General features: G+C 36.1%; 3 protein-coding genes across 4 annotated transcripts in view; 2 read left to right on the forward strand and 1 right to left on the reverse strand.

The window, feature by feature from the left end:
* On the forward strand, positions 1 to 10,183 carry esyt3 (extended synaptotagmin-like protein 3). 2 transcript variants are annotated; one of them, XR_013784799.1, is made up of 24 exons: positions 1 to 649; positions 1,397 to 1,438; positions 1,584 to 1,718; positions 1,836 to 1,912; positions 2,048 to 2,117; positions 2,982 to 3,071; positions 3,178 to 3,233; positions 3,872 to 3,992; positions 4,090 to 4,266; positions 4,344 to 4,426; positions 4,511 to 4,559; positions 4,722 to 4,811; positions 5,005 to 5,067; positions 5,191 to 5,250; positions 6,563 to 6,634; positions 6,758 to 6,844; positions 7,004 to 7,153; positions 7,894 to 8,294; positions 8,369 to 8,467; positions 8,554 to 8,685; positions 8,792 to 8,897; positions 9,015 to 9,064; positions 9,424 to 9,554; positions 9,656 to 10,183. XR_013784799.1 is itself a non-coding variant. In XM_079427026.1 (23 exons), the coding sequence occupies exons 1-23, from the start codon at positions 329 to 331 to the stop codon at positions 9,461 to 9,463; spliced, it is 2,571 nt and encodes an 856-aa protein (XP_079283152.1). In that variant the 5' UTR covers positions 1 to 328; the 3' UTR covers positions 9,464 to 10,183. The 2 variants fall into 2 exon arrangements, 1 of the variants encoding a protein (XP_079283152.1); XM_079427026.1 differs by having other exon boundaries at positions 9,424 to 10,183.
* parp14rs1 (poly(ADP-ribose) polymerase family member 14-related sequence 1) lies at positions 10,170 to 21,366 on the reverse strand. Its single transcript, XM_079427025.1, has 17 exons — positions 21,109 to 21,366; positions 20,742 to 20,842; positions 20,629 to 20,662; positions 17,919 to 18,152; positions 17,570 to 17,797; positions 15,222 to 17,485; positions 14,760 to 14,993; positions 14,457 to 14,678; positions 14,239 to 14,323; positions 13,927 to 14,073; positions 13,698 to 13,760; positions 13,382 to 13,558; positions 12,497 to 12,703; positions 11,641 to 12,306; positions 11,312 to 11,454; positions 10,877 to 11,051; positions 10,170 to 10,759 (listed from the first exon to the last, which is right to left on the reverse strand). The coding sequence occupies exons 1-17, from the start codon at positions 21,284 to 21,286 to the stop codon at positions 10,479 to 10,481; spliced, it is 5,439 nt and encodes a 1,812-aa protein (XP_079283151.1). The 5' UTR covers positions 21,287 to 21,366; the 3' UTR covers positions 10,170 to 10,478.
* Positions 21,124 to 21,566, forward strand: part of parp9 (poly(ADP-ribose) polymerase family member 9) — a 15,249-nt gene continuing 14,806 nt past the window's right edge. Inside the window, exon 1 of the mRNA XM_079427027.1 lies at positions 21,124 to 21,508. The gene's annotated coding sequence lies outside the window, so the exon portion shown is untranslated. The remainder of the gene's footprint in view (positions 21,509 to 21,566) is intronic.

Below are 21,566 nucleotides of genomic sequence, written 5' to 3' on the forward strand. Positions count from 1 at the left end.
GGAAACGCGGAAGTTCGCAAAAACTGACAAAGCTTGCAGAATCACAGTTGGTTTAATGGAGATGAACTGGACGCGACGGGTCACCAGGGATGCTGAGCGCGTAGATGAACTGGACGCGACGGGTCACCAGGGATGCTGAGCGCGTCTCGGTAAATCTTTTGCTTACTCTTTCGATCTAATGGTTGGATCTGATCTCAAGTAGCCAGGAAAACCAACCTCAGCACAACGATCGACAGGCGATGCGTCTCTGACGTGAATTCATACGCTCTTACTTCTACTACGTACCTACTTCAGACCTTTAAATCAGCAGTCAGGCTCCAGAGTCACGATGAGCGCTGCAGCCAGTGAGGGTCAAGTGCCCTCCATCTCTGCTGGAGATCCAGAGGGACTCAGTGTAAAGGATGTCAATCAGTTGATCATGGAGTTCCTGATGTTCATGATGAGAGCCATTGTCCTGTGCTATCCCGTGTACCTGACCGGCTCGCTCGGACTCAGCATCAGCTGGATTCTTCTGAGCATGCTGATGTGGACCATGTGGAAAAACAACCGCAGGTGGAAAGATCAGAGGATCGATACAGCCATTGGTTTTGTGGAAAACGAGAAGGACGTGATCAGCACTGAACTCAAAGCCATGAACATGCCAGCTTGGGTGGGTGGTCTTTTAGGAATCTTCACTGACCTGGAATAATATTAGTTTAAGTGATCTGTGCAACATGTATTTTAATTAGTTTTAAAGAGGTAAACTAAATAGTATGTTGGTGGGGAAATACTGTACTGTACTTGTTTATATGCATACTTAGCATCTAAACTATACTACATGGTGTTGAACTGTAAGAGGTGTGGCTTCTTGTTGTGTTGCTTTGGGAACATGGCACACAAAGGTGCCAGCTTGAGTTTCTTAATCAAAATACCAAGCCCTGACACACCCTTTACTAAAGTTGAAAGAAATATATAAAATGGATTATGCTGTAAAACCATTTTATTGGACCTGTAAAGTTTAATTTTATAGTATGCTGATTTTATGTTGCTACAGTTCCCATGATTTCCATGTTTACAAATTCCAGTATAACCCCGAAGGGGTAGTTCACCTAAAAATGAAAACTGTCATCATTTACTCACCCTTTTGTCATCCCAAACCAGTATGACAAACTTTCTTCAGTCAAGCACAGGAGATGTGCTGCTGTTTGACCATTTTTATTTTGGTGTGAACTATCCCTTTAGCTGTCATATAAGCTGAAAGGAAAACAGAATTATGTGGAATTTGATGTGCTAAAAACCTCTATCTATCTATCTATCTATCTATCTATCTATCTATCTATCTATCTATCTATCTATCTATCTATCTATCTATCTATCTATCTATCTATCTATCTATCTATCTGTCTGTCTCTGATAGATTCACTTTGCAGATGTTGAGAAGGCTGCTTGGATCAACAAGGTAAGATTTCTGCCTCTAATATTGATTTGCACCTGTTATATGCTGGCAAATCTCATAAATTTGTCTGCCTGTGGGAGTTATACATTGTACTGTTTAAGTATTTTTGCTGTTATTGCATGTTTATAAATGTACTTGTTTGTTGTAGATTCTTCAGCAAGCATGGCCGTTCTTTGGCATGTACATGGAAAAGCTTCTCATTGATAACATTCAGCCATCTGTAAGATCGTCCAGCCCCCATCTGAAGACTTTCACTTTTACTAAAGTTCACATGGGACAGAAGGTGCAATTCTGTAATCTGAGGCTGGTTGCCCCTAACTGGCAATAGACTGTATTAGCAAATTATTATAAATATTTCAGCAGTCATACAGAAGCTTAAAATTGTGTATTTGCATTTCAGGCTCCAACTATTACAGGGGTACGAGTGTACACACATGAGCTGGAAACGAGAGAGGTCATCCTCGACTTCAACATTATGTGAGCTATGACATCAAACTTCATTTTCACACCAGATTATCTTGCTAACCCATATTTGACTGATATAATTCATGGTTTTTCTGCCTTATCTTCCTGAAATATTTTAAGGCTCTCTTTTCCTTTTATCTCCTGTAGTTATGATGCAGATGTAGACATTGATGCAGATGTTAAACCAGCCATCAAAGTAGGAGTCAAAGGCCTTCAGGTTAGTGCAGTAATAATTGAATTTAATGATAATAGATGGGATTTTCTTCAGTTGAAATTTAAGAGTTGCCTTTTATGTCAGGCAAGGTCACATTTTTGATTTACACTACCTTTTAAACATTTGGGGTCCGTGAGAAGTCTTTAAAGACTTATGCTCACCACGGCTGTATTTACTCAAATATACAATAAAAGTAGCAATAATGTGAAATATTATTGCAATTTAAAATAACTGTTTTCTCTTTAACTATTTTAAAATATAATTTATTTCTGTGATGGCAAAGCTGAATTTTCAGCAGATATTACTCTAGTTTTCAGGGTCACATGGTCCTTCAGAAATCATTGTAATTTGTTGGTTTGGTGCTAAAGAAACACTTATTATTATTACCAATGTTAAAAATAGTTGAGTTGCTTGATTGTTATGGAAAACAGTGATGCTTTTTTTTTTGATGAGCAGAACATTCAAAAGAACAGAATTTATTTAAAAAAGAAATCTTTTGTAACATTCTAAATGTCTTTACTGTCACTTTTAATCAGAGTAATGCATCCCTGCTGAAAAAAGTTGCTGTATTAATTTCCTCCCAAAAAAGAAAGAAAAAAAAGAATCAATCAATCAATCTTGCTGAGACCAGTTCGTTTTTTATTGTAGTCAGTTGTTTTTATTGCTGTGATTACTTTTTTATGATTATTTTAATTTCTTTAATGTAAACCACTTTGAATAACCATTGTGTATGAAATGCACTATATAAATAAACCTGCCTTGCTGACCTTTACTGAGTCCCCACAGCACAGAAAACTTAATGTATTCAAAAAGTTACTGAATATGGAAGCAATTAACAACTATAAATGTGTTTATTTTTTCTTTCAGCTTCAGGGAATGCTACGTGTAATTCTCGAGCCTCTGATTGGCCAGTCGCCCCTTGTAGGTGGCGTCACCATGTTCTTCATTCGTCGACCTGTGAGTATGGACATTACGTGCAATTGGCTAGTTTAAAATAAAAAAATAATAAAAGTGTCATGAGTTCATTAGTTCAAAACATGAACATTTTAAATGAAATTTCCAGGCTCTGCAAGTCAACTGGACTGGAATGACTAACCTTTTGGATGGTCCAGGACTAAGGTATGTTCATAGATTTTAATTCTTTTTTATCTGTCACTCAATAAACAGTAGAAAGTTCCATGCATATTTGTAGTATTTTTTATTTTTTTTTGCAGTTTACAGTTCTCAATACACATCCTATATTATAAGTGTCAAAGTATTTTTGCCACATTATTTAATAACTTACTTTTGTCTGTTATGTTTTAAATTTTGTGTTATCAAGCCGTCAACCTTGTAACCAGCTTCAGTCACATTGAAGCTGGATGGGCTAAACAAAACAATGGAAAAACCAAACTTGCTAGCTAGCCACACTTCTTTAAAATTGCTTCAGGACATGGAATGTTATCATACAAGTTTGCATATAGACAAATGTGTATAACATGAAAGCCTCCTGTACAGGGAGGGGTAAATAGTACAGGATTATTAAAGATTAAAGCTGTCTTTTTTCCATAAAGTTAGAAATAAGATGAATTAGTTTGTGTTCCTGAGACAGTGTTAAGCCTCTCTTTCTGTCACCCAGGATAGATTTTACCTGTAAAAATCTTTCAGTTACAAATTTTAGTGGCCACTGAGAAATCCAGGGATGTCTCAATAAACTAAACAAACGTGATACTTAGTGCTCCTTCCCATGTAAATCTGACTCTCTATTTCCTCTCTAGTCATATGTCAGAATCAGCCATTGTGGATATCATCGCCTCTCTCATGGTTCTGCCCAATCGCATGTGTATCCCTTTGATTGATCAAGTCAAAGTTGACCAAATGAAGTTTCCCCTTCCTCGAGTAAGACTGGGAATAATTGGTTCCCATTCCTAAAATCAGTCAGAAAAATTTCTGTTTTCAAAATGCAGAATAAGTTACACCATGTGAACATCTTTAGGGTGTAGTACGGGTCCATGTTTTGGAGGCCCGGGATCTTGTAGCAAAGGACACGTACATGATGGGACTTGTAAAGGGCAAGTCAGATCCATATACTGTACTGAGGGTCGGAAACAAGCAATTCAAAACAAAGACCATCAAAGAAACTTTGAATCCTCGCTGGAATGAAGTTTATGAGGTAATTTTGAGCAGTCTATTGGTACAACGTCATTTCAAATGGGAAGTAGTGATCGCATTAATATTTGTTTTCAATAGTTTGTCATTCATGAAGCTCCTGGGCAAGAGTTGGAGGTGGAACTTTATGATGAAGACACGGATGCTGATGACTTTTTGGGCAGGTAATGATGAGTTTGCTCAGGTCATGGTTGCTATTTTGCCCATTTTATGTGATTTTGTGTGAGATGTTGGATTGTCTGCTACAGGTACAGTCTGGATTGTGGGGATGTGAGGAAAGAAAGGGAATTAGATGAGGTGAGCTTTAAAAAGATCAGAATTGCCGTGTTTCTTAATTGATAGTTGAACAAAGACTTTATCAGAATTTCTCTGTACATTGAAAAAGTGCTAAAATATTCTATGATATAACAATATAATTTGTGTTGTTGTTGTTCACCAAGTTCTGTCTTTGATTTGCAGTGGTTCACCCTGGAGGACATTGAGACTGGTCAGATACATATCAAATTGGAATGGTTTTCTTTGCATGCAAACCCAGCACTATTGAAGGAGGTAAGCTTATTATAATAGTGTAGATAATTTTTATGCTGTGCCAGATGGTTAAAATACCTGCTGTGATTTAAGGGGTGTATTGTACTGTAAAAATTGTGTGTGTTTGTTTTAATTATTATGTTTAACTGTAAAATTTCAGCTGGAATGAATGTGAAGGTGTTTTAGTGGATTTTTGTTCAATTTCACCTTTCAGACCAGAGATGGGCTCGCTTGTGCCATGTTGGCTATATACTTAGATAGTGCCTCTAATCTGCCTGTGAGTATACATGTACAATGAGAGCACAACTAAAAAACTGTCAGTCTATCAGAACACAAAAACTGCATGTGAGAACAAGTTATTTTTTGATGTATCTTATTTACCATTTTTCTTTGCCTTCAGAAAGACCACCGTGAATTCACCCATAATGAAAAGCATGGAAAACCACCTAAAGAATCTCGGGTAAGAAATGGCCACTATTGTCCTTGGCCTTATGTGGGAAGAATGAACGCATTCAAAAACTTCTCAGAATCAACACCAGGAAAACTATATGGGTAAAATAATATACTTTCCAGATAGTTTTAATGGAACAATGAAAACGCTATCAACATTTGGTCACCTTAGTGTTGTTCCAAATCTGTAAGTTGTTATTCTTGAAGAGGAAAACAAATGTGATTTATAGTTACTAGCTCTGAAAGGGTTCCATAAAAGTACACCACATTCATACCAAACGTAGTCTTCTGGAGACATATGATAGGTTTTTGTGAGAAGCAAACTGAAATATAAATTAATTTTGCACTTCTACGGCAGCGAGTAAATGATGACCAAATGATTTTTAAGTGATTTATTCCTTTAAGCCTTTCTAAGTTTGTGTATTAGGCTTCCTCCAAAACAAGGTGAAAAATCTTTCTTTTTCTGTTGTTGGGTCAAAAAGCTAGATGTCTAGGTATTTCACATGCGTCTGGAATGCAGCCTCCTGCCATCTTGCACTGAATATAGAGCATTCCAGAGATTATATCATAGCATTTCAGATGTAAGCATAATAACGTCAAGGTGCAGGTTTTAGTTTCTGCTTCTCTGTAGTTGTAGCAACCTGTTTCACTGGTTTTTACCACTGGTTCAACTATGAAAATGATCATGTTAACCGCATATACATCATGCAAATTAAAAGGGGAAACATTAGGATTTTTTCTTGGTCTTTTTCATAGTGTCGTTGTTTCATAATCATAACATCACACCTCAGTGTGAGTTGATCACAGACCTATTAGTGGAGTAATCTGCTGGCCAGGGCATAGAAGTGAAAAACATTTTGTGCACACATTCTATAAATTCTCTCCTCAATCAAAATTAAAAGCTTTTTTTTTTTTTTTGCAGCTGCTAGAACGACTCTTGGCATAATGTGATAGTTGTTGCACCACTAGCTAAATCATTCGTTAACTGCATTGCAATCAAATAGTTGAACTTTTTAGTCTCCCTAGAGACATTTTTACACTAATATGCATAATTGTTTAAATATATCATTTCCAAGGATTGGTACAAGGATTAAAACTGTTCAGATTTAATAATAATAAAAAAAAAATGTAGATCCTGTAATCACAAATGACTGGAAAGGTCAATAAAAAGTCATGGGAATTCATGGTCATGACCATGAAAATTCATAGGAAGACAAAAAGTTTGGGAACCATATCTCAAGGTTATTTAGAATATACATTATCAAAATATGTCTATGACATTAATGAGCTTTATTTCCATTTGTGTCCATTTTAAATTGCAGCTCACCAGAAGAACTAATGATCCCAACTCATTGGTGGAGTTTTCCATTGATCAGCAAAGTCAAAAAAGCAAGGTATTTCACTTTTTGGAATATAATTCTAATGTTAATCCTCTCTGTTTCCCAGTTTTTAAACATAGTGAATCAGACATTTAGAAGCTGGAGTGTTTTCATCTGTATTTGTATTTTTTCTGAAAGGTTGTTTTTGCCTCAAAAGACCCGACTTATGATGAATGCTTTACATTCTTTGTGCACAGTGTGAACAACCAAGTGTTGAATGTTGAGGTAAACCTATCAAAAAACCATAACCTATTTTACAATATTAAAGAACAAACTATTCTTGTTCCTCCATACACACAACTATATAACAAACACCAACAACTCATGGTATTATTATGATATATAGAAAATTATGTCTCTCTTTCTTTTAACCTGTGGCCTCAGGTAAAAGAACACGAGAAAAAATCCTCACTGGGCAAACTCACTCTACCGTTGGTCCGGCTGCTCAGTCTATCCGACATGACCATGGACCAGCGCTTTCAGCTTGAGCGCTCTGGAGCCAACAGCCAGATCAAGATGAAAGCTGTTCTCAGGGTGAGTGAGTGAACTACAGCAGCTGTTTTTATTTTCTTCAGCACCTAGATTTTACAAGCAATAAAAAAAAAATAATAATAATAAATAAATACTAAAAAAATTCAACATTACAATTTGCATAAATTACTTCATATATATTTTAAAGAATATAAATAAAAAATGAACAGTAGTATATTTAAATTCATTAACCTAGATTCATAAATGGTGTAAAAAACAATACCTTATGCATTAACTAATTGTACAAAGTGTTACAGTCACATTTGTCATTTCTACAATACATTTTGATTGGCACAAACAATGCTTATCTTTATTGCTAGTGAACCTATATTGTTTTTTTTTAACCTTATGTAATATCATGGTTTTGTTGGATAAGGGCAAGTCCATGTTGACATCTGCCTAACTTTACTATCTTCTTCCAAGTAACAGATGACTTTGGCATTTGGCATAAACGTCTAAAAATGTCTGAATTTTTTTTCCTACATTTTAAAAGTCGAAAAGTCTATTTATTTTGCTATCTTGCCATCCACAACCCAATCAGAACAGACCTGCGTCCAAAGTTTGAGTCACAGCCAACTAGTTTAGAACCATTGAGCTGAAGAACAATGAAAGATTTTGATGTATATATTTAGATGTTTTATTGTTTATCAAGACACAGATTATTATTATAATGACTATAGTATTGTAATATTTGCTGGGATAATGGTTAATAGAAATTACTTGACATCTGTCATCTCAATTAGATTCTTACTTTGGAGAAACTGGAACCAAAGGTTGTCGCTCCACCAAATCAGGCTAAGGAAAAAGTCTCATCTCCCCAAACTCATCCTGAACCTCAAGCTCCAGCTCCAACTCCAGTTACAGTTCAGCCTGTACAGAGCAACCCAAAAGTGCCCACTTCATCTGTCCCACTCTCCAGAACACAGACTGTTCCTGCACCGATGCCATCTTCAGTCAGCTCCTATAATGAGCTCCAAGCGGAATATCCTCACTACAGACGAAGCACTTTTGTGAGCACTGAGCCGCTGCGTTCGACCCCCTCCACTCCCAGTCAAATGCGTCGCTACGATTCCCACAGCCTGTTGTCAGAGAACTCGATAGCTTCTTCTCGCTTTGATCTAACGGACACTACCCCTTATCCAGAGTAGGTACAATCTGGTGCTGCTTACAAATGTTGTGTCTTCAGATTTAACTTATGAGGTCATATGTTCATTAAAGGGCACTCCTGAATCATCAGGGCAGCTTTGGGCAGATTCAACTCACATTGCGTTATGCCACCTTAAGGAAGCGGCTTATTGTTATTGTCAGCTGCTGCAAGTGAGACGCATATCCCTCCTTTTTTATTTAACTTGTAATGATTTCACAGATCAGAGAATCATAAAAACTATTCTTTTTCTGCCAAGGGATCTGTTCTCCTGCAGTGAGAGCGGCTCTGATACTTACGTCCGCATGTATCTGCTGCCTGATCAGACGTGGAAGCACCGCAAGCGCACTCCAGTTAAAAAGAAGACCGTGAACCCTGTCTTCAATGAGACGTTAGAGAAATTTTTCTCCATTTGAAAACCAAGCATTATCTTTTGTTAGTATTAACTTTCATTATTAACTTTTAACTAAGATTTCTAACATAACTCTCTATCTCAGATTTGAGTTTGCCGTGTCAATGGAGGAAGCAAGAACAAGAAAGCTGGATGTTGCAGTAAAAAACAATAAAATGCTTCACAAAAGAGAGCGAAAGGAGATTGGAATGGTAAGTAGATAAAGAACATGGGTTGACATGGACATATATGAAGAAAAACATAATCAAAAACAAGTTCTAATTATCAGGACTGTCACTTAAAAATTTTCATTTTTTTTTTTTCAATAGGTTTTGATTGATATGTCTGAAATTGATCTGATCAAGGGATCCACAGAATGGTAAGGAAAGTAAATGTGGTCAGTCAGTTTTTTTTTTTTTGTGGCTTTTAAAAAGAACAGTTGGGTTCCAGATATAAAAACGTAGTTTTCTCCATAGAGAAATTGATTTTTAATGACAATTTATTAAGCTTTAAAGACCATTTGTAGAGGTTGTATTCAGCTCATGGCTTATAATGCTTTAAATAAGACTTTTTTAAAAATCCCTATATTAAAAATGAAAAGAAAAAATACTTCCAGAACCCATACAACTAAAAATGTGGGCACTAATACACTCTGTTGCACAGCTGAATTTTTAATTTGTAAGGTTTAAGTAAGATGGTTTATGTTTATGTATAACTTTTTTTCTCTCTGATTAACAGGTATGAGCTCACTCTCCCTGGACTAAAGAAGACAAACTAGCAGAACTAGTCACCAATTAACTGAGCAAACTTATTGCTTTCCTTTTCTTTCTTTTTTTTTATCTATATTAGACAGCCTAAGCACTTTCACTGTAAAAAAAAAAAAAAAAAAAAAAAAAAAAGTTACATTTTTTTTTTTTAAGGCAGCCGGGTAACAAATTATTTTAAGTTGAAACCACTTTTATTTTTTTAGTGATAACACCGACTTAGTGATTTGAATACATAATTCATACTTTCCTCATTTTGTGTCTCATTGCTGATGTTGACCTCATGCTATACCTTTTTTTTCATTAATTTTCACTTAAATTCATTTGTATGTGTGTGTGCATGTGCGATACATTAATTATTGAAATAACATGAGGTGATATGACTTCCAATATTTTTTCAACCTTTCTGTCCAGATGTACATAAACTTTGAAGTTTTGTTTATAAATATTAAGACACCTATATAGACAAATATGATTTTAAAACTTAAAACACAATGTATTATTTTGATTGTTATAATGGAATTCAAGATTCCTAAGATCAATTTTTTCAATCAATGTGCTTTCTGGACTAATCAGAAATTTTACTGTATTCATTTATTTTTATATTTGTAACCAACATGTAGAATAGCAAACATACTTGTGGACTGTGCCTATAAACATTTTTGAATGCTAAAAGTATCAGTTGTTTGTTGTATAAGGGTGTAAGAAATAACAATAAAACACGTTTTGAAGATATTTATTTGCCGTGCAGTTTGTTTACATGTTCCTGAAGATTGTGTTGTTCCTGCATATCCAGTGAACATATTACCAGGATTAACAATTTTGTAAACTTTACAGTAGAAATAACAGAAAATGAATTCATTATAAGGCACATTCAGGTTTCGAAATTAAAGCTCTTTTCAGTTTTAATGGTATTCAATAAGACACTTTACGGGAGCTTCAGATTCATTTTTAAATATAATTTCCCTGATTGCATCTGATGTGGTCAAGTCCTCTGCCTCAATGTGTAAAATTATTTATTTTCAGTGACTAAGTGAAAGTGATTAAATATTCAGGGTATGCATTATCATCTCGGAATACCACAAAAATGGTTGGTGAAGTAGGTTTGTCCACAACCGTGTCGTACAGGTCACAGTTGGCATTTTTTGTAGGTGGCACAAGCATCCCTGTATGTCCTTTAGTGTAGTCTCCCGTAAGGACTCTGCAGAGGTACATGTGTTTTTGTCCCTGAGCATTAGGCACTGAGTATGTGTTGTTAGAAGAGTAGCTTGCATTGAGTGCAAAGTAAGTGCCGTTTCCATACGCTGCAGCTGTAACAAGGAAAAAAATTTAAACAGTAAGATGAAAAATTAATATATTCACCACTTCAAAGTATAACCATGGAAGGTGAATTGTGAAAATTAAAGTGATTGTAGTAAATGCTTAACCATTTTTTCCTGCATAGCTACGATTAAATCCAAGCTTTTCAATGTGACTGATAGTCTGCTCACTGGTTCCATGAAAGAGTCTTTTCTCATTGTTTTGATGGCCATTCTTTTTTTCCATGACGCTTTTGTTATTCTGGTAGTTCTTCCACATGCCAGGATTCTGGATTCGTTCAATCTACAATCAGAAAACAGGAGTAAACACCAGTTAACGTTCCAATAATGGATACAAGTATGAAACTGAGTTGTCTGTGATGCTGCCATGTGTTTGTTTCCTGATCATTTACAATGTATTGTACTGCCTGTCTGGCTCAAAAAATATATATTTAAGGAGAAAAAACAACAACTTTTCAGTTAGCTAAGTTTAATGTTCAATTCTGTAGACCATCTGATAAGAAAAAAATAGATAAATAAAATAAAATAAAATAATACACATACCTTAAAGACTTTGTTGTTAGGACAAGTGGCCTGAAAGTGCTTCAATACATCTTTGTATTCTGTGCTGGTAGGTTGCAAATTAAACTTTTTGTGCAGCTCATTAGGCGCCATTGCATCCCAGTGCTGTGGAATATCTTCAGTAGCTAATGGAGAAAAACATCTAGTAATTTAAAGTGGTTTTAATATCTACAACATTAGTTCTAGTGCAATTAGACCAATCACATCCAATTCACATATTTGATGTATTACAATAATATAACATAATAATTTACACACTCATTTTAATTCATGCATTTTGTTTTTCTTATTATATACAGTTCAGCAAATACCTTTGAGTTTGTCAATGCGTCTGATATTCATCTGGTTTCCACCAGTGGTGCTCACCGCAGGACCCTCAGGCAGTGTGACCTGATAAGTTTGGCCTTGGAAGGAAATTCTGACTTCTGCAGCTTGTCTGCTAAGGGCCTTTTCTAAATTTAAATTTGTACGTAGATCAAAACTCTTATATTGGCCACCTTGCTCATACTGCCAATCAACAAGCTCACTTGCGTAATCCATTTCTCTTTTTAGTATCTCATTCTCTTTGGCTGTTTTGAGCATGTCTTGGATTTCCTGAGTGGCTTTTAGAACATCCCGACTGAGACCTAGTACTGTAAGTGTGGCCTCTCCAGGGGTTTCTTCTGAACCTTTATGGGCTTTGTATTCCAGCCTTATAGTCACATCTACAGTGCTTTGCAGATCTTGGATTCGCTTTTGGTCTTTATCCGATAAGGCAAGTATCGCTGTGTCTGTGATGGACTGGAACACTTGTTCCTGATTGATCATGTCCTCTAAGAAATGTTTTATTTTGTCCACGTCTGCTTGTGATGGTCCACAAATAGAAAAAAACACTGGATCTACTTGCATGCCTTCAATGACAAAGTCTTTGCCACCATGTTGTTTTATTTCTTTCTCCCATGGTCCAGTGAAGAAGGATTTAACACTAGCAGCATATGCTGCAAAATACACAAAATTGGAATAGAGAAATATCTTTAGTCAAAGGGCATTTGATATATTTGTTGTGAATGACCTCATGAATTGTATTCCTGAACTATTCTGTTTTATCAATGAATGGTTTAATGTTTTAAAGGCTACTCCTAAAATTAATGTTCTATAAAATTAGGTTGAAATGAAAGTGATTCATACTTTTGATTTTTGACCAGGTACTCGGCTCTTGTTTGGCAGGTCCAGTTGCTCGATTCTGCATTCTTTTGTGGAATTCAGGGAGCATTTGGGCCTGAAACACCACCAGTCTGATCAGCTTTAGAGTGGACTGGGGATTTGTTCTGATCATGTCCATCATGCCATCCATCATGGAGTCAGCTACTTGACCCGGAGACAACCCTGCTTGTCCTAGGAAAAACAAAGTCATGTGACTAAAATCTGTGTTTATGTTTTCAGTGAAAGATTTGAATTGACAATATAAAAGATAATGTAACAATTTGAGTTGCTAAAGTTAATGTAAGGTGAAAGCTTATATCACATATTTGTGACTCTGGATCACAAAACCAGTCATAAGGGTAATTTTTTAGAAATTGAGATTTCTACATCGCACAATATTTGGCCGAGATACAACTATTTGAATATCTGGAATTCAAAGGTTCAAAAAAATCAAAATATTGAGAAAATCGCCTTTAAAGTTCTTAGCGATGCATATTATTAATGAAAAATTAAGTTTTGATATATTTACAGTAGGAAATTTAGAAAATATCTTCATGGAACATGATCTTTACTTAATATCCTAATGATTTTTGGCATGAAAGAAAAATCTATAATTTTGACCCATACAATGTATTTTTGGCTATTGCTACAAATATACCCCAGCGACTTAAGACTGGTTTTGTGGTCCAGGGTCACATTTTATAATAAGCACTTATTTATTTATAATGCTAATTTGAGAAATATAATATTTTAATACATTTGATTTGTATAAATACAAGTGAATTTGTTGTCAAAAAATAAATAAAACTAACATGTTGTCTTTATACGCAAGGACAGTCATTATTATTTGACATTTGAGTTTGTTCTCACCTGTACCAATAGCTGGGATTGCAATGGAGGTGAACTTTTCCTTGGCACACATTTCTAGAGCCTTTCTTACATGTTTTTGGATCCTAACAGCATCGCTGTGTGCTGCAATGTGGATGATCTTTTTACATTGCAAATTCCCTGCTTGAGTCATTATCAGTCCACTCTTAGCCTGGGCCCCTGGCAACACACATGAACCAGAATTATAAGACACCACATGCTCTCTTCTGTGTGCTGAAGTTTCTTTATAATATTTAACACAATTATTATTTAATTCTTATTAAATATTTTTGTTTAGATATTGAAACATTCTTCTCACCAAGTTGCTGGCACTCAGTTTCTACATTTGGACCAGCCTTATCCAAAATAGCCTTTGAGACACCTGGACAATTTGAGATAAAAATCTGTTTTATTTTCTGTTTTAACTCTCAGCTCAATCATTCCTGTCTTACAAAATGAAGCAACAAGCAATTCTAGGCAAGTGCTTGAAAAGTCAGGTAATAAAAAGGATTTACACTCTTTTACTAATTCAGAATTAGTAACTTTACCTGATTTTGCTGTAAAATCTTTATTGCTTGAATTCACAATGACATCAGTTTTCTCTAAAGTAATATCACCATTCAGGACCTGTAGCATTACTCCTCCAACTGTAGTCTCATGAATCCCAGATTTTGTTATGACCTTTGAGAAGGGGCCTGTAATTTCATTGTAAAATGCAACAGAACTAAATAAACATTACAGAAAGGTATAATCAAGGGGAATTCACTCATCTACTAAAATGACCTTGAGCCCAGTTAGTTGGAGGTGACTGCATAAATGGTTTGGGTAAGAAAAAGAAGAAAAAAAAAAGTTTTGAGCACCTGTGCTCTGTGGCTGTGTCGGGTTACTTGCAGAGGCAGAGGCAGACTGGCCCAAAAACCTTTTGCTAAACTCATCTGTGAATATCTGTTGTGGATGTCATATAATGTTAGAGAGGTGAAAATAACTCATTATTATTGTACCAAGTGTCAAAAATATGCAGAATGTGGAATTCCATATGGATCTAAAAAGGACTGATATGACATCATACATCAGGTACCTGAAAGGTTTGTGCATCTTTGGGGTGAAGAACAAATACCACTTCCTTCACATGCTTTGAACCTCTTTTACTGCTAAACTTGAAGGCAGAGTCCAGCATAGTGCAGACCACCAGTGGCTTCGGAAACCCCAGGTTTCCTGTGCCAATGGCAGAGAAAACAATGGAGCTCTGCTGACGCTGCTCTGCCAGACCCAAACACTTATCCATGACATCCTCCAGCACCTGTATAAAGAGAATCAAAACATTATTAAAAGCATCCTATTTTTAACTACTCATCACTGAAAATCAATCAAAGAGTGTTACCTTCTGCTCATTTCCTTGCCCCTGATTCCAGCGGGGTACAACAGCATGGAACACCAGTTTGTTCTTCAGGTTTGCACCAGCTGTTTCAAAGACTGCTCCATTATTGGCAGAGCCTGTGACTTGCTGATTGACCAGAACCTGAAGCTGAGGACCAGCTGCTTTGAGAAGAGCATTTGAAATAGCTCCTACACTGAGATTCAGGTCACTGCTGAGTGTGTTCACAACAATGTCCATCTGTACAAATAGCAGATATTTACAGATGTTAGTTAGCTCAAATCATGCTCCAATATTTTACTTAAAATTAACAAAAAACTAAAAACGCAGAAGGCCCTTTGAAACTTTTGGAGTTGAAAAAAAAAAAAAAAAAAAACACCAACCCCATCGAGTACATCAAGACATTTTGATATTTCAAATAATATTAAGTATATAAGTACCAAATAATATTAAGTATATTGAACTCACTGTTGTGTCCTCAATATTTCCTTTCATAAGGGTGATGGTTAAACCTTCTTTTGTCTGAAAACTTTGTGATGCTCCTTGAAAGTGTGCAGGTATCTGGTGTTGGCTTGGAGAAGAACTTGCTTGGTTTTGGTTTTGCTGCTGGCTGCTTGAACTGCTTCCAGATGTCACGCTATGGGTAAGTGCACTGACCCCATAAACTTTCTTCACTGCAGCTTCTAAAGCTTGAACTGTCTTTTCATTATTGTCAACTAGGTGAATCTTCCTCAGTGTATTCCCCTCAACAAAATCACAGAACTCTTTTATAGCTTTCACAATGGTGTCTGCACAAAGGTTCAGTGGGAAACCAAATACACCAGAACTAATAGCTGGTATTGCCAATGACTGGAAGCTTTCTTGATCTGCCAAATTCAGACTCTTCTTCACAGCTTTTTTCAGGAGCTTTACGGACTCCTGGGGATTGGAAGAGTTATAATGTGGTCCTATTGCTAAAATGACATGCTTGCATTGCAGCCGGCCTCCTGCATCGAGGAGAACAGCATCACCTGTTGTTAACTTCCGTTTTTTGACAATCTGGTTGCAATCATTCTGAAGCTTAGGACCAGCAGCATCTGAGAGGGCCTTTGCTAAACCTCCATCAAGTAGGAGGGTCCCTTTGCAAGCACCGACCACTGCATCCACTTGAAAAGAACACATGTCAGCTTTGTTTACTGTAATCTCCATTCCTTCATGTGTTTTACATTCATAAATAGACTTTATGCTATGTGATTGAACTGTGTTATGTGGGTGGTCATACTCATCTAGTAACTGGACCAAACAATTATTTGTCTTGGCATATGCAACCCACATAAACGTTTTCTCCTTGAAAAACTTCTTTGCCCCTGGTTTAACTATTTTTGTAGTGCAGTGATGCGCAGATCTAAGCAAGTCCTCAAACAGAGGCACAAACTTAGAGACATAAAGCCTTGAGCCACTGATCATGATGTCTTCACCTTTGAAGTCCACATTCACTTTACCTTTCACCTCTTCAAACCAATCTTGCTTTTTGTGATCCTTTATGAATGTGACAACAGTCTTGTGAGATTTCAGAGTTTTCTCAAATTGAGAGTTTTCCTGAACAAAATTATATAACTCTTGTTTAACATTGTTGATTGAATCTACAAAGCCAGAAACCACCACCTGGTTGATGGTTGTCTGTACTGTAACATTTGTGACAGTGCTTTTTATGCGTGAGACAAGGTCATGCCAATCTGATGTTCCTAGAAGACTGGGATCTTCTACATTGAAGCTCAGATGACCCAGATCTGTTTGCAATTGGTTCTCACCAACATTCAAGGCCTTGTGTGTTTTCCCAACAAGCAAAACTCTATTTCCATCAGCTTCTAATGCAACATAGATTCCTTTGTTAAAAAACATTTCTCTAGTTATTTCCTTTAGATCCTTTTTGTGCAGAAAATCTAAAACATATTGGTGGAGCTTAACTGGTTTACGAATCAGATTAAGAACAGCCTGCAGTATTTCGTTCTTTGTTTCCAGCACCTCATGTTTTAGACCATAGAAAGTTAACTTTTGGCTGTGCACATGGTATGTTATGTTCATTTCTGGAAATTTGTCACAAATTTGCTGCTCCAGACTATCATGGAGAACAAGATTGTAAATGGATGGAGTTATATTGATTTCATCCGTCTCACTGCCCTTCTCTCTTTTAATTCTTTGGGTGATTGTCTTAACAGTTTCTTTCAGAATTCCCTCAATGCTGTTCACATCTTCTTTCATGCCGGCTACAGCTATTGTTCCTTCATCCACATAGGGAACCAGTGTGACAGGCTCTCCCACTACTGCTTTTTCGAATTCAGGTTGTATGTCTGTCCATGCATCCTTCTGAATGTGGAGCTCAGTGGATTTAAACTTAGACATTGATGCTAAGAACACAGATAGGGCATTTTCTCTCCATGTCTGAATGAGTTTTCTTGTCTGCACACCATTGTTAAGTAGGGATTGAGAAGGACTGATGTTAACTGCTGAGGAATGAAAATCCATCTCACAAAAATGACAGGACATAGCTTGCTTGATTGAATCCAGAGATTTCCTGTTTTCCTTTAAGTGTTGCCATATAGTTCTATCAATCTTCTCAATAAATGCCGCTGGAAGTGTCAGGGTGGGTCTGTCTTTACCATATAGAGCTGTTTGTAGGGTATCATAGTAAGGCAGTACTCTGAAAGGCTGTTTTTTAATATGATGTTGCTCTTTGAGGACTTTTTGCACATCTGAAAAAAAAACACATTGTTTAATTTTATGCATATGACAAAATTAAATTCAACTAATAAATCAAATGTAACCACTTTATTTACCTTCAGGATTTTTAAAAGTGATTATTGCTGACTGATCCGTTTCACATATTACCCCATCATCCTCTACTTCTGCAAATTTGTCAAAATAGAGCATGATTAAGTCAGAGTTTGAACTCGGAGGTAATCCTTCAGCTTTCACCTTTGAAGTCTTCTCAAGCAATCTGACTTTCATGTTTTTCTTATTAATAGTTGGATTGCTTGGAGAGGATACAAAGAAATGTTCTGCATCTATGGAATGAAATAAAGGAAAACAAGCAAGGTGATCAACACTTAGACCTTAGTAAGAGGCTAGTATTTTGCATGTACATCTGAAGAGTATATGTGTTGGGGGACAGAACCCATGACTTACACTTGGTTTTGGAAAATGTCACCACAGCACAGTTACTCTCTGGTATTGTTTCAGTGCTGAAGTCCTGTAACTCAGCAGAACATCCTTTCAGCACATTTTCCACCAGCATTGTGAGAAACTCTTGACCATTGTTTTGGATGTTTTCAACTACAGCTATTGTAGGGGTTGTATCTTCTTCAGTTTCCTCAAGTGGCTCGACCTTCTCCTCTTTTTCTTCTTCACTCTGTGGTTCACCTTAATGTAAAAACACCTTTTCCATTTCTGCATAAAACCTTAAAAAGTGTACTCAGTGTTGATGCCTTGTGGCAGGGGTGTGCGTTATGACGATTTTTGATCGTGGTCTCCACAATCTGCTTTTTTTTCTTTCTAGGAGTTCTTGTTGACCAGCATTTAAAATTTGATAAGCATATCTCCTCTGTTATCGGATCCAGTTTCTATCAGCTTCGCTTACTGTCTAAAATTAAACATTTTCTCACTCCTAAAACTCTAGAAATGGCTGTTCACGCTTTTGTTACATCTCGTCTAGATTACTGCAATTCTTTATACTGCGGTATATCTAAGGGTCAAATTGCACGTCTTCAGCTTGTTCAGAATGCTGCGGCCAGACTTCTTTTAAAGTGTCGTAAATATGAACATCACCCCGGTTCTTAAATCCTTACACTGGTTGCCGGTTTGTCAGAGAATAGATTTTAAAATTTTACTCTTTGTATATAAATCCCTTCACAACTTAGCCCCTGTCTACCTCTCTGAGCTTCTTCATCTCTACACTCCGTCCAGAAGCCTACGATCCAGTGACCAGGCTTTGTTGGTAGTCCCTCACGTTAGGCTTAAGTGCAGAGGTGAGCGTGCATTTGCAGTGGCAGGGCCCCAACTTTGGAATGCCCCGCCTCTAGAGATTAGAATGGCCCCTTCACTATCTGTTTTTAAGTCCCTGCTAAAAACGTATTTGTTTTCCTTAGTGTATTGACTACTGTGATATGGCCTTTTTTATTTAATTATAATTTTTTATTTTATTTTTATTATTATTATTTGTAATTTTTTTATCGGGTTATATTAAATTTTGTCTGATCTGTTTTTCTGTGTATATCATCTGTGAAGCACTTTGGTCAGCCTGTTGAACTATCCCATTAATTTTAATAAATCGAGATAAAAAAGAGAAAGATCACTCACTGCTCTTGACTGAAGAACTTTAGTGGTTGCTTTAATAAGAATTCATATATAATTCATACACTGAAATGTAGGCTATAAAGTGTTTTTTAAAATTTGTTTAAGTTTCTTGAATTTTGTATATCTTCTGGGTAACTCACTAACACTGTCATGAACAAATGAGTTTACCGAGAAATCCCACTGGCTTATGTATTTATGATATATAGTCTTAAATTTATGTAAATGAATGTAAATTATAAATTATATATTACTAATAATGTCAAATATTCTAAGCTATACATTGTAAAAATAAATATTCTGTGTTCTTTAACTACTCAGCATTGTGGTATAGCCTATTAGTTTATAAAAACTAATATTGTCTTTGATCTTTTGATCAAAAGATAAGAACATGCAAATAGTAAAAAATCTGATTTTTAATATTTACCGTGAAAAATATAATTGGTTAATACGATACAGCATGCAACGTTAACAAATAAAATAAATAAATAAATAAAAAAGACAGATGAATCATCTCCACCCCCTTTCACTGGTAAGGCATCATGGTCTCGTAGACCATCTCATTCTAATGTTTAATGCTGAGCAGGCCTCGGAAGGACTGGTCTAGAAAGGATGCATCCTCATTAGGATCCTTCCATTTGAGAAGCACCTAAAAAGTCCCCAAAATGGCCACTGCTTATTTTAAGTGTAATTCTTTTTTTTTAATGGGTTTATGACCTTTACTGCAGCCAGCAAACTTGGGGTAATCAAAACATTTTGGATTTACTTTTCAGGATGTGTGCAGCACTTGCAGAGTGAAAGAGAGTCTATTGTGCATTTATCTTTTGAATAACCCTCTTCATCTTTATTTTGGTATAGGATGTCACAATTTCTGTGTTAAACTGAATTGCAACCTAGTCCTAAATATGTCATCAGTTTTACTTCATTCAAATTAATATGATTTTTCCAAAGCATATTTGAATACATATCAATTTATTTTGCCGTTTAATAATCATAAGTAAAGCAAAGCAAAATTTAAGCAACATTTTATATTCATCAGACCAAATGAAGTAACTCAAAATCTAGTTCTCATTTTCAAACGGCCTTTAAAGTTGATTTAAAAACTGTAAAAAAAAAAAAATATATATATATATATAAATAAAATGAAAGCCCTAAGAATATGCATCTCTGCTAAATTAATTTATCTGGATTCATATTTAGGCTCTTTGTGATGTCCTTTAATTTCCTCCTTTGTTGTTTCAATCTATTGTTATTGCTGTGTTTTTGTTTGTGCTTGCAAAATGTAAAAATTATGAAATATCTGGAGAACATGATGAATTATGTAATTTTGAAAGTGAAAAATGTGACCTAGCCTATAGCCCTGAAGTGTTTCTACAATTTGCAAAGCTATCCTAGGAGAAACCTTTTGTTTCTGACTCCAGTGCTTCATGTCTCTCATATCACACCGTGTGAGTTTCACACAAATGCAGCTGGCCTGGCAGGCACTATCAAATACAACATCAGTGTCAGGCAAGAAAGGGGTTTATTATAAAGCCGGTTGACTTACCCGCTGTGAATGCGTTGAACGAAGAGGCTGATTCCTAAAAACAATGTTTAATTTTTACTCTAATTTTAAGTATTAGTCGTTCACGTTATTCGGTTGTTATATTGAAGACTGACCAGAACTGAGGCCTCTGATGGCGGAAGGCTCACAGTGATTTTCACTGTTGTTTGATCAAGCTTGAGATCATGCGTTTGTTTGTTCAGAACCCGCTGTCTCACTAAGACAAATATAAAATATATATGAGTAAACAAACATTAACATTTGTATCATTACATTAATATCAAACATTAATTTCATTTGTATCTTTAAGCAAACAAATTTGATCAGTTTCGTTTTTGGACTCCTCCCACCGTCCATGCATGTTTCGAGATAAGCTAAAAATATGAGACTTAAGTGGCTATTAGGCTTCATTTAACGCTTTGTACATGATATAGACCTACCTTATATGTAACAGTTAGGTTAAAGAAGTTTAGTCAACTTTACCTTCCTTAGATTTGAATCGAACAGTTGCTGTCTGCCCGTCAGAAACACAGTGTTCCACCTCACAGTCGCCTCCGTCCGATTTTTTACTCTGGAAATAGATGATAAGTTTGTTTTTTAGTTTAGGATGGTGGGGGTCCCACTGGCCCTCCACACAGAGAGCGAATGGGAACTCAGCCATGTCCGCCTATCCTCTGACTGAAATGTTTGTTGAAAAGACTTAAACTTTCACTTTTGATCGCAAGTGGTCATGGATAAGGCGGGGTTCTCCACGAAATAAAAAAACGCTTCAGCTTCAAGCAGGAACCTTTACGTCACTTCTTTGCGAAACGTTGAAACTATATCCGTTTTGGAAAACTAAGAACGTAGCCTACTGCAGTATTGGAAATAGCCTAACAAAAAGGTGAGTGAACAGATTCTCGTAATAAGTTATTATTAGGTAGGCTATTTCGGCCTCTGTG

The sequence above is a fragment of the Barbus barbus genome, assembly GCF_936440315.1.
Source record: "Barbus barbus genome assembly, chromosome: 10".
Classification (NCBI taxonomy): domain Eukaryota; kingdom Metazoa; phylum Chordata; class Actinopteri; order Cypriniformes; family Cyprinidae; genus Barbus; species Barbus barbus.